General features: G+C 58.8%; 1 protein-coding gene across 1 annotated transcript in view; it reads right to left on the reverse strand.

The window, feature by feature from the left end:
• Positions 1-11,957: 11,957 nt before the first annotated feature.
• Positions 11,958-12,323, reverse strand: part of SNRPE (small nuclear ribonucleoprotein polypeptide E) — a 1,845-nt gene continuing 1,479 nt past the window's right edge. The window contains exon 5 of the mRNA XM_027659684.1: positions 11,958-12,208. Coding sequence (XP_027515485.1) covers positions 12,153-12,208 — 56 coding nt within the window. The 3' untranslated portion in view covers positions 11,958-12,152. The remainder of the gene's footprint in view (positions 12,209-12,323) is intronic.

The raw sequence follows: 12,323 nt of genomic DNA on the forward strand, positions 1-12,323 counted from the left end.
TTCCAGCTCCCAGCACCCCAATTCCAGCTCCCAGCACCCCAATTCCAGCTCCCAGCACCCCAGATCCGACTGCCAGCACCCCAATTCCAGCTGCCAGCACTCCAGCTCCAATGGGGCTCCCAGCCCCACTCTCCTCACCCCACACCAGCCGTGGACCTCGGGGGTACCCTTGGCATCCCCCCACGTGTAACCCAGTCAGCCCCCTGCGTGCCAACAACCCGGCCAGGGACTTCCAGCTCCAAACGGGGATTCGACGTGGAGAGGGAACAAAGCGGCACCTCTGTGACTCTCTTCCCGACCTGAGCGCCGCGGTTGTTTTTAGCTCGGGCGCTGGGGGGATCGTCCTGCCCGGAGCACAGCCCGCCGGGCTGGACCGGAGCAGCCGCACACGGGGAAGCCACAGGGTGGGAGGGCACAGCCAGCCTGGCGATGTCCCCAGAGCGCCCCGGCCGTCCCCACGCCGCGGGGCTGGCGCGGCAGACGGGGCAGGGGGAGCGCGGGGAAGGGAGGGGGCTCGGGGGGTGATGCTGAGCAGCCTGTGCCGGAGAGACGCGTGGGGAGGGAGGGGAGGAGGGAGGGAGGGAGGGAGGGCACGGCCGGACCACACAGCGGGACAGGGGGGGCCGCGGCCGGAGGGCAGCGGGGGCGAAGCTGCGTCCCCGACCTCCTCACAGACGGGGCGGCTCTGGGGGCTGAGCCCGTGGGGACGGGACGGTCCGGGGGGCTGAGCCCATCGCCGACGAGCCAAAGGCAAGACTGGGCTGGCGGGGCCTCCTCTCCCAGGCTCCGTCACCCTCCGCCAGCCCGGCTCCAGCGGGGACCCGCAGCACCCCGAGCCACCCACCTCCCACCGGGCCGGGACCCTCCAGCTCAGCCCCACAGAGGGGCTTTTCTTGTCCCCCGCCTTTGTTTTCTATTTAGTGCTTTTGTTCTCCCCTCTTTGGTCCTTTGTTCCAGCTTGTCCTTTGTTCCGACGCCTTTGGTTTCTCTTCCCTTTGATGCTTTGTCACTCCCTTCATCTTGGTGCTTTTCTTTCCCCGGGTTTTTAAGCTGGCGGTTGTTTTCCCTGGCCGCTCTGTGCTTGGCATTTTTATCCTTTCTCCCGCCTGGTCCACTCCTCGGGTCACATGGACCCGGCCCGGATTGTCTTCAAATCCCCATTTGTCTTGTTTTGGTGCCTGGATTTCTCTGCCTTTATGTCCTTTCTTAAGAGACTCTCAGCGATTTCTTCTCCCGGGTGAGGGAAGCAGGGGGGGGGAGGTCGAGGCTTAATTAATTAGCGAGTGTAATCTTTAGCTGCGTGGCACCGCGGGATGTGTAGAGCATCATTATTATTGTCATTAGGATGTTAAGGGTTAGCGAGGGTTTAAATACCAGCTAATTGCAGCAAAGAGCTCCAACTTCTCAAAATTCGATCAGAAAGAGCCAGACTTGTTTTCGCCCACCGGGGTTGGGAGAAGAGAGAAATTCCTGACACAGAGGATGAGCAGAGGCAACATGAGCCCCGAGGGGTGGGTGATGGGCGTAAAGAGCTGCTGGGAGCAAGGAGGAGTGGGCTCACCTCTCCCAAGAAGACCAAAAAGCATCATCCAGCCTTGGGGAATTTTAAAAGTAGACACTGGCGACTCCCTGGCATTGGCAGAGCCCATGGAACGGGTGACCCAGCCCCAGCCCAGGGGCAGAGCTGATGCCTGGGGAGGACAGAGAGGGTTAAACTCCCTGGGGTTTTTTTCCTCTTCCCATCACCCCGCAGGGCCAACACACCCTTTGGAAATGGGGATCTGCAGAAGGTTTGATGGCCTGCGGGGTAGGGCAGGACACAGAGCCACAGAGGGTACAAAGGCTTTAATCTGGGGGGAAAAACCGTTCCCGCAGTCGCTTTGCACCTCAGAGACACAGCTCAGAGCACGTGCACAGACACAACCACAAAATCAGATAGGGGCAGCCGGGATTCGGGAGCCCTTCTCCTGAGAACAACTTCACTGCACGAGGCTGCTGCTCTGCTTTGATTCAGTGCCCCAAATACCCTCCCACAGCACCACGGTGCCCGCTCACACCACGACGCCCCAGCCGGGCAGCAAAGGGCAGGACGTGCCCCTGCTCCCCGTGGCACTGCTGAAATATCTTGTCACTCCTGCTCCCCGTGGCCAAACCAAACCCAAGCTCCAGATTTAGGCCCCCCCGGGGCCCCCCCCAGCCCGTCCCATCCCACTGCACAGGTTCAGAGCAGCTGTTGCTGCTCCCCAGCTGTTGAACAGAGGAAACAGCCAAACTTAGCAACAGGATGTGCCCTCAGATAAGGTGATCGATATCAGAACAGGCAGCTTTTCAAGTGAGAGCTGAGCCCATCTGCTCGAACGGGGCGGCTCAGATGGGCCCCGATACGGCTCCAGCTCCACAACACCCCGATTTCTCCTCTCCCACCTCATTTTCGGTAACTCGGTGACGTGCCCACGGTTTGTGGCAGCTTGTGGTGGTGGGGGGGTGTAGGAGGGGTGGATTTCCGAGTGTGGGACCAGAGGGGAAAAGGGCAGGAGTATGCCAGGGGCTCCAGGAAGGGATCCTGCCTTTGGAACATCCTTCCCTGCCCAAAAAGAGGGATGCAGGTGGATCAGAAAGTGCCTGGGTGCTGCAGGCGGGGCGCTGAGGCAACACACCCTGCAAACAACACCACCAAAGCAGTGTGTAACAGTGACCCTGAGCTCCCCACACAGCCAGAACACTCCTGGGGAGAACCAGCCAGTGGGAGACAACTGGGAAGGCCCTGGAGGAGGATTGTCCAGGAAAGAACTGGATGACACCTGAACCAGCTCCATGAACCCACAAATCAGCACAGGCACAGCGAGTGAGCTCTCCACAGTGGATGGGAAAAGCTTTCCAGTGGGAGCAGCCCCTGGCACATCCCAAGGAGCCATCTGAGGATGAGGGATGCCAGGGAACAGACCTGCAACCTGCACATGCAGGAGGCAAGACAAGGAGGGCACGGAGCAGGGCCCCATCCTCCCTCAGCCCCCTTCAGCTCCTGCCAGCAACAAGGGACAAGGGAAGGTGCCTGCCCACCCTTCCCGTGGCTCCAGGTGTGCACAAACCTGAGGTTGGTGGCCAGCAGGAAAAGGTTGGGACAGTCAGGGACATCCTCACCCAGGATGGATGGACCTGCAGATCAACCCCTCCAAACTCTGCCAAACTGTGCCTCGTCTCAGGGCTGAGTGACTAACCCTGATCCTAACCCTAATCCTAACCCTAACCCGTGGCCACGGAGGGTGCCAAGGGATGCCGGGGAGCCCTGCCAGCAGCACCGGAGGCTTCTCAGGCCAGCGGGCACCTCCCTCCCTGCCGGCACCTTCAGAGGTTAAAAACTGAAGTGCTTGAAACAAAAGGAGCCGGGAAAAGCCATCCTACTGGTCTGCCCGGTCCTGGAGTCAGGCTCCAAGTGCAGCTGTTCAAACGCAAACTCGGGGCCGATAAGCCCCTGAAACGCCGGGACACAGCGCCGTGGGCTCCCGCTGCGCAGGGTCCCAGCCTGGAGCCATGAGCCGATGGCATCCCCCTCCCCTGGCATCACCGGCTGGGCTCAGCCCCCTCTGCTCGCCCACCCCTCGCTCTGTCCCGCTCTCCGAAGGGCTGAACCTGCTCCTATTACAGAGCTGGCACCGGGAAGGCTGAAAAAAAAAAGCCCCGAACCCCCCTCATCTCTCTATCTGCAGCCATGCAAGGAATATTGTTCAGCGCAGCACAAAAGCATCCCTGAAAATAGAAGCGCCAGGGCCAGGCCTGCCAGTGGCTGTGTGAGATAACGTCTACTTGCAAACAGTGTGTCTTTGTGCCGCTGTCACTGTCCCCATTGTTCAGGAGCCTATTGCCTCGGGGATATTGTTCCCTCCTTTTGTCTCAGCCCGGCTCCTTTTTGTTTGACTTTACTTACCATTTCATTCCTCTCCTTTGTGCCGGGGTTCTTGCTTTTGTCTCTCTCTCTCTCCCTTTTCTCTCTGTGATTTGTATTTAGCAATTGTTCCCGGCTCGCTGGAAGCACAATGTGCTCGGGGCTCTTTTCTCACTCCATTCATTACCTATTCAGGTGGGTTTGTTTGCCCATAGGTAACGGGAGGAGTGCAGGGGGTGGCAGTAGGGTAGGCTGGTGGTGGCCTTTGGGGACACCAGAGTCCCCGTGTCCCCCACCCTGGGTTCTCCACTCCCTCTGTGACAAACCAGCACCAGGAAAAGGCCAAATGGGAGCCCAGTTCTGCTCCCAGCCGAGGGGGCTGGCACGGACACGAGGGTGGCCGTGGGACAGCCACACACACGGAGACGTGCCCGGGCACAGCTCCCCCTGCTCTGAATCCCAGCAGGATCCCAGGATGGGGATCCCTCACCCAGCCCGGATCCAAGCCCAGCCAAGCAGTCCCAACACTGATGGTCCCTGGTTAACACAACTCTGGCTCTCCCCCATCCCTGCTTTTCCAGGAGCCAGGGAAAAGACAAGGAGGGCATTCCATGGCAAGGAACGCCAAGTCTGCTTTGCAGCAGCATTCCCACTGCCCCCCAGCATCACCCCTGTGCTGAACCATGACTGTGCCCTCTGAAAGGGACCCTCAGGGCTGCAGGGTGGGCACCATCCCCCCACTGCCAGCCCACAGTGGCCCGAGCTGCTGCTGCCCAGCTGGAAAAGCAGGGGAGGATTTACCCCTTGGCTCTCAGACAGCCCCCAGCACCTCGTGGGGACCACAGGGATGCAAAGAGCAGCTGAGCATCTGATCCTTGGGAATGGCTGGATGAGGCCTGGAGACAGAGGAACGAGAGCAGAGCTGTCTGCAAACAGCTCAAAGGCTCCCGAGGTGCCCCGGGTCCTGCAGGATGGTGAGAACCCTCTGCCCCCCTTCCCCTGCCGAGCATTCTGGGGGCCTGCAGCGACCAGGGTGGGGTAGTTCCTAACCCCACGAGGAGAAGGGAACCCCAGGAAACCTTCGGGGCGAGCCGTGATGGAGAGCTGACAAGTGGCCATCCCCGGAGACAACAAAGCCCCGCTGTTCTCCGGGCCCGCACCGCGTGACCTGGAGGGACTTTTCCTTCCCTCCCTCCCTCCCTCCCTCCCGCGAAACCCCGAGGATCAAAAGCATCCACCTCCTTCTCCTCTCTGGGCGCAGCCCACGCGGACGGGGGAGGCCACGGGGACCCCCGAGACTCACCCCGGGATCGAGGGACGGAGCCGGGCGGGCCGGGGGGGGGTCGGGGAGAGGCGGAGGGTCCGCGGGGAGCCCCCGGACACGGCGGGTCCCGGGGCCGCAGGACGGGGCTGCAGGGGGGGGTGGGGGCGTGCCTGGGAATAAAGGGAGCAGACTGTGGGCTATTGTCTCATTGTTATGGCTTCAAAGGACAATGGGGCATTGTTGTCCCTGGGGATCCCATTGTTTGCTTTCGCTGCAGATCCCAGCCGCGCCGTGGATGGAGGTTTCCCGAGGGCCGGGCAGGCTCCGTGTGTGGGACAGTAAATAACGAGGCAGGCGTGTTTGCCTCCCCACCACCCTTCCCAAAAAGGCACGGCACGGCTCAGCCAGGGCAGGGCCGGGACCACCCACCCGAACGGGGGGCACACGGAGACCCCCCCAGCCCACGGGGATGGGGTCAGAGCAGGGGGGTTCAGGGTGCTCTCTCCATCCCTCTGCACTCCAACAAACCTGTGCCAGGCTGAGGGGACAAACCCCATCCAGCATTTTCCGAGGGAGCCAAAGTCCCATCTGCCTCCAGGAGCTCCGTGCCCACTTTGCACTATCCCTGTGTTTTCCTGCCTCCTCCATCACACAGCATCCCCTGAAGACTCACATCCTCCAGGCAAGGGGGTGTTTGGCTTCTCCATCACCGAGGAAAAGGCCCTTGGCACCCTCAGGAGGACTTTGGAAGGGACAGCACAGCCCTGCCCTGGCTGTGCAGCTCCCCAGCACTGATTTCCACGGCTCCTTCCCATGGAAAATGGAACGTGGGTGCTATGCAAAGGCTGAGGGACGAGGAAGGAGCTGGGAACCCATTCCAGCCCCTCCAGAGCCCGAGGTGGGCTGGGAGTTTGATGGAGCAGGGAAGAGATACTGCTCTCCCCAGAGACACCCTTTCAGCAGGAGGTTGCTCACAACAGCTGGGAAGGGAGGAACTCATCCAGGGAGCCCGGGATGAGCCCCGGGAGGGGCCTGGAAAAGCCACGCTGGCAAGCTCAGCTGGGGGAAGGGGACACTGACCCTGCAGAAAATCAGCCTGGCACAGATTCCTCACCACCACTCAGGGAGCTGGGCTCAGACCCCTTCCCCAGGGGCCCGACCACCCTCCAGAGAACCCAAGGAGAGGTCCCAGACCATCTGGAAGAGCTGGAGCACACGGCCCAACCCCTCCTCGCTCCCTGGACCGAAGCCCTCCCGCCCCAGGGCTGAGAGGCTGCCCAAGGTCTGGGCTCAGCTGCTGCAGAGGATCTTTCCCCACTGCCCACGTGCCCCTTGGGCACCACCCGACCCCCCCAGCCCATCCCCTGTCAGAGGGGGACAAGCCCAGCCCAAGCTCTTGGTAGCCCCAGATCGAGCTCAAGAGCAAATCACAGCATTTGGGATTTTCAGAGGGAAGCAACTGCAGATAATTAAGGTATAATTGAACCCAGGTTGGTTTGTTTATGTTTTAATCCTGGGAATTCCCACTGCTTCTAATCAGAAGATGAGGTTGGACTTTGCCTCTGGAACGCCTTGAAGATTAATCCGTGGAAAAAGCACCCAAAGATTTGGTCAGGGATCAATAGGAGCTATTTGGGGAAAACAGGTCAGGTGTGAGAATAGAGGCTGGATTTTGGCACTGCTGCCTCCAACCCAGTCCCTCTGCTCCCCTGGGGTCCCACGAGGGGCAGGGGCACGGCAGGTGCCTCAGCAACCATCCCCTGGGCTCTGCTCCCCCTGGATCTGGGAGCTCCCACAGCTTTGGCTGCTCCTGCAGGTCCCTGCAGATCCCTCAGGGGGACTCACTCCATCCTCTCAAGTCACCAACCTCGCGAGGTGGCAGTGACAGGCCCGACCCCAGCCTGGGCACACACAGATGCCAACCTGCCCCAGGTGCTGCAGGGCTGGCAGGAGCCTGGCTGGGAGCTCTTTCATGCTCCCCAAAAGCGTTATTTACACAACTGTGGGTGCACACACACACACACACACACACACACACACACACAGGCTCTCCCCCCTCAAATAGTGCAATTTCCTCTCTGATAAAGAGCTCCCACCACGGCCCCCCTTTCCCTCTCCCCCCAAACTCGTGCCCCCGGCTCGGAGCCCACCTTGGGCTCTGATTTTATCTCACTTCCTCGATATGAATATTGGCTGTGCTGCTGATGAGCGATAAAGGACGGGCCCCAAACACCCTCTCTGGGGAGGAGGCAGCGCTGCAGAGGCTCTGCTGGGCCCCAGCTGACATCAAAGCCCCTCTGAGGGCAGATGCTGATCCCTGCAGCCCCAGATCCCAGCCCACCTCCCCCAAAACGGGCTGCCCTTGGCCCTCCTGGCCCCCCAACACCCTCAGAGCAGCCCAAGGGGGTCTGTGCTCTGTGGGGTAAAAAAAGGGCAGCTCTGCAGGTGCCACAAACCAGGCTGGGTGTCCCTGGTGGGGGGATTTTGGTGTCTGGGACAAAATTCCTCTCTATTTTATAGCGTCTTAATGTACAAAATCCAACCAAGGTTGGGCAACCCTGTGAGGTCCCTCACCAGGCTACTGCCAGCTCAGTTTACAGGGTGAAAACCACCTGAATAATCTCCTTAACTCTTAACCCACCCAACAGGGAGCACAGGGAAGGAGAGAAACATCTCTGGAAAACTCTGGTTTGTTCAGAGAGCAGCTTGTCTGGCAGCAGGAGAGCCAGAGACTGTTCCACTCAGCTGAGGACATCAAACCACTCCATCAGCCATCACCCCCCCCCCCCGGGGACTATTAGACATTGCTCCTGTTCTGCAGACAAGAGGCTGGGGAACAGCAGATAAGGCAAAATCGGGGAAAAGCAGCAGCCAGAAGCAGGGCTGGGCCAGGAAAGCTCTGTCTGATTTTGGAGCTCTGGCCCTTGCAGCAAGAAACCCTCCTGCAAACCTGGTACCTGAGCTCAAACACATGGAAGGGACGTTAAACTCATCCAGTTCCACCCCCTGCCATGGGCAGGGACACCTTCCACTAGCCCAGATTGCTCCAAGCCTTGTCCAGCCTGGCCTTGGACACTTCCAGGGATCCAGGGGCAGCCACAGCTTCTCTGGGCAACCTGTGCCAGGGCCTCCCCACCCTCACAGGGAGGAATTTCTTCCCAATATCCCATCTAACCTTTCCTTTTTTCAGTTTGAACAATTCTCCCTTGTCCTGTCACCTTCCAGGCAAAACCTGGACTAGGGCCTGGGCCTCCTGGGTTTAACAAATACTCCCAGGTGAGTAAAATAAGCTGCCCAAGCCTGAATCTGTCTCGTGGCTTCGTTTTACCACATCTACCCCCCAAATCCTGCAGTGGACGTCACCCTGCCCCTCCACAAACACACTGGGATCGTGGGAGAAGCCCTGAAAGCATTCCCCACCGTGACACTGCTGGGTGGGAACACGGCCCAAAGGCGAGTGCTGGGAAAATTGGGCACAGGAGGGATAAAAACCTCCGGGAACGGGGTCGGGGTCGCCTTTTGGGCAACGGAGTTTGCGACAACACCTTGGGCTGAGCTCCATCCAGGGGGATCAGGGAACCCCCCTGACCGACAGCCCAGGCTACCACTGGAGAGGGAAGCGGGAGATGGAGCAGCTCCAGTGACCCCAGTGGCGCTGGGAGCGGGAAGGGGCCGCGGGCACTGGGAGGAGGCGGCGGCGCGGGGGGCGGGCGGAGCTGCTGCTCATGTGGCAGAGTGTCCCCGCTGAGGGCAGGCACAACGCCCATGACTCATTTTTCCAAGAGATGTTACAAACAATGGGAACGATGCCCCTGGTGGGTCTGAATGTGAGGAGGCCCGGCGGGGGGGCTGCCATGCTGGGCACCTTGTGTGTGGGCTGCCAGCGCAGGGCACAGCTCAAAACCTGCTGCAGCCAGTTCGGGGCGTTTGCTTCGAGGAGATTCTGCAGGGATCTGGGGAGGGGGGTGGGATTTCTGCAAGGATTTTGGGGGGGGGGGGAAAAGGGCAAAATGGCTGCTCAGCAAACTCCTCTCGCCGTGGCATCCGATGTGCTCGTGGTGGGCACAGACCCCGGGGCAAAGAGAGGAGCAGCTTCACTGCCCACGGAGGAAAAGGGCAAAGAACAATCCCGAAGAGTTCCATCTCCATGTGGGACTGAAACAACAACGGGCAGGGAATTTGGGAAAGCACTGCAGGGCTTTCAGGCTGCTCCCCCCTCAACACATGTTCTCCATACTCAGATGGTGCCCCCAGGGCACAGTTTCTAAGCCCCTTTTGAGTCCTTGACCTTCCACTGTTGTCTGCTCCATACTATTATTTTTAGGCACACAATCCCTAAAACATCCCAGCGCTGGAAATACGTTCCCAGATAACGTGCAGTGAAGCACAGGGGGGGGAGAGGCTGTGGGAGAAGGGAATTCTGTGGGATCAAAGGTGGTGGCAAAGGGGATTTTCCCTTCCTAAACCCCACACAGCTTCATATCCCACCTCCCTGTGTACTTGTTTTACACTCAGAGCGTTACAGGCCTGAAAAGATGGGAATTGCTGAAGGCATCCCAAGCTCAACACAAATCCATGGCCTGCCTGGGATGGATCCTGCTGCTTCCCACATAGCCTGAGCAGGACTCCAGTGACACCTTGGGAGAGCAGGTCAGACATTGGGGTTCAGACTCATAAAACCACCCTATAAATCATGGAATCCCACCAAAGAACCACAAAGTGATCCCGTCTGGAAAGGCAGGACCCCTCTGCCTCCTCCCTGGGAGCTCTTTCACAAGCACAGAGAGCTCGGCCCCCAAAAGGACAGGGCTGGGCCAGGCCAAGCAATTCCCAAGTGCAAGAGGGAAGAAAAGCAGCCTTTTCCCAGAACCCCAGCGCCACAGGCAGAGAAGAGGGACAAATATTTACTCAAAGCACCTTCCAGGGCTAAGAGAGAAAAAAATCAAACACTGCAGAGCCCCACCTGGGTGTGAGTGGGCTCTCACCTGCCTGGCACAGGCAGGGAGCAGCCCAGGAGCTCTGTCTTACCCCCCCTCCGGGCATCAGGAGTGCAGAAACAGGTCTCAGTCTCTCAGTTTTTAAGAGAAAGGAGCTCTGGTTCTATAAAACAGACATTTCATTAGGGTGAGGTGGTGTCCAAAAGCACCCTCAGCTGGATTTGGGGTTGTGACAGGTATCCAGGTGCTGGGAGAGGTAAGAAACTCTCCCTGGCAAGTCCCATCATAGGAATTTTGATTCCTAAAGAAGTGTGAACACTCCAGGGTGGGATCTGTTCCACAACAAGACACCCCACTGCGATACCCAGCACTCTGGGCACTCCTGATCATCCACCTCAAGGCATCTCCTCCCAAAAGAGACCTCACACCCACCCACAGCCCCCTCCCACCAGCCCCTACCCCCCTGCCCCGGAGGGAAAGGGATTTGCACGTTATGGAAGAGTGGAATTTGCACGTTATGGAAAAGTCCAGCTGGCAGAAGCAAACACAAGAGGCCTGAAGGGAGCAGAAAGCCAGAGGGAAGGGGGGTTGCTACACACGAGCCCCAAGGGAAGCACTCACTCTGCCCGCTCCTCCTCACCCGCTCAGCACGCCCAGAACCTTCCACTCCTCATCCCCTCCGGCCGCAGGGGAAGGTGCTGCCGGTGCCCGGGAGATCCAGGTCGGACCGCTGGAGAGCAAACCCCGCACCAGTCAGCCCAGTTCACTTCCTTCCAGCTTGTCTGGGAGCCGGTAACGCTGCTGAGGAACTCGGAGTTCCTGCCGAGGCTTGACACGCTCGGCTGGAGGGGCTGGAGCCGCCGAGCCCGCAGCTCCCTCTTCTGTCCAGCGAACTCCTTGGCAGCCACTTCGTCCCGTTCCGGCAGGAATTTCGGCTCCCTGGCCGAGCAGCTCCCGAGCCGTCACCTTCTCCCCGCCTGCAGCCCGGGAAGGCGCCGGGAGCTGGAAGGATTCGGGGTTAAAACGCTCCGCGAGCCTTCGGATGAGTCAGCCCTGCGGTTTCTCGGAGGACAGACAAGTGTTTCTCGGGCCCGGATTGTTGCTGTGCCCTGTCCCTGGGCTGGCCGTGCCCAGGAGCTGTTGTTGGACCGCAAGGCTCCAGTGCCAGGAGCTGCTGGAACAATGGGGCTGTGTTTCCTCCTGGACATGCAGGGCTCTCCTGGAGGCCCTTTGCAGTTCCATGGCTTCCTGCCGGGAGCCTCTTTTCTCCTGCAGCTCCCCCACACACATAATTAGGGACTATTTTGGGACCTTATGGGAGATGCCTCGGAGCTGATTAGCCTGGACTTCCTTCCTCCCATCCTCGACCTGCTCCAATATCGACGTCCAGCGGAGCTAATTTGATCATATCAGAGGAGCTTTGGAGGCATCAGGGACTCTCAGAGTGCTCAATTTGGAGCTGGCAGCAGCAGGGCTGATAAGAACCAGCCATTTCTCCTCATGTCCATCTCTTTTCCGTGCCAGCCACGTGCTCAGAGGGAGGACAAACCCTTGGAGGCTCCCACTTTTATTTCAGTGGATAAACTGGAGCTCAGCACTGAGGCAAATTAAATTAATTTTTTCTAATTCTATTTAATTTTCTGCATTAAACAAAATTTTTTTTAAGCACACACTATTAGTAAAAAAGTCCCACATTACTGCAAAAATAGTTACTTCAAAATTACCTGGAATGGTCTGAATATTTAGAGTCTCCTCCTAAACCAGATCTAACATCCCACAAGACACAGGTGTTTGTCAGAGACCCCACAGAGAAAACCACCTGGAGAACGTTCTGGCCCTTCTCTGCACCCTGAGACTGAAAACAAGGTTTATGTTTACAGATAAGGTGAAAAATGTTTATTTGCGAAATACATCAAACTACAAAAAAAAATCCCCCCCAGAGGAAGGGGCAGTTCCCAGCCCTGACACAGCCCCAGTTATCACAGCTCCCTCCCCACTGCCCAGCCCTGCTCCCACTGACACTTCAGTCACTCCAGAGCATTCCAGCCACTGTTGTGAAGAGCAAATCCTAGTTGGAAACACTTTGGAGCAGAGTGATGTTGTCCCCTTTCAGCATGATCCGACCTGCAACACAAGGGAAACAGGGATTGGAGAGACCACAGAGCCGTGGAATGGTGTGGGCTGGGTTAAAGCTCATCCAGTGCCACCCCCTGCCATGGGCAGGGACACCTTCCATAGC

Source organism: Corapipo altera, unplaced genomic scaffold (genome assembly GCF_003945725.1).
Source record: "Corapipo altera isolate COAL_440 unplaced genomic scaffold, ASM394572v1 77b, whole genome shotgun sequence".
In the NCBI taxonomy this organism is placed as follows: Eukaryota; Metazoa; Chordata; class Aves; order Passeriformes; family Pipridae; genus Corapipo; species Corapipo altera.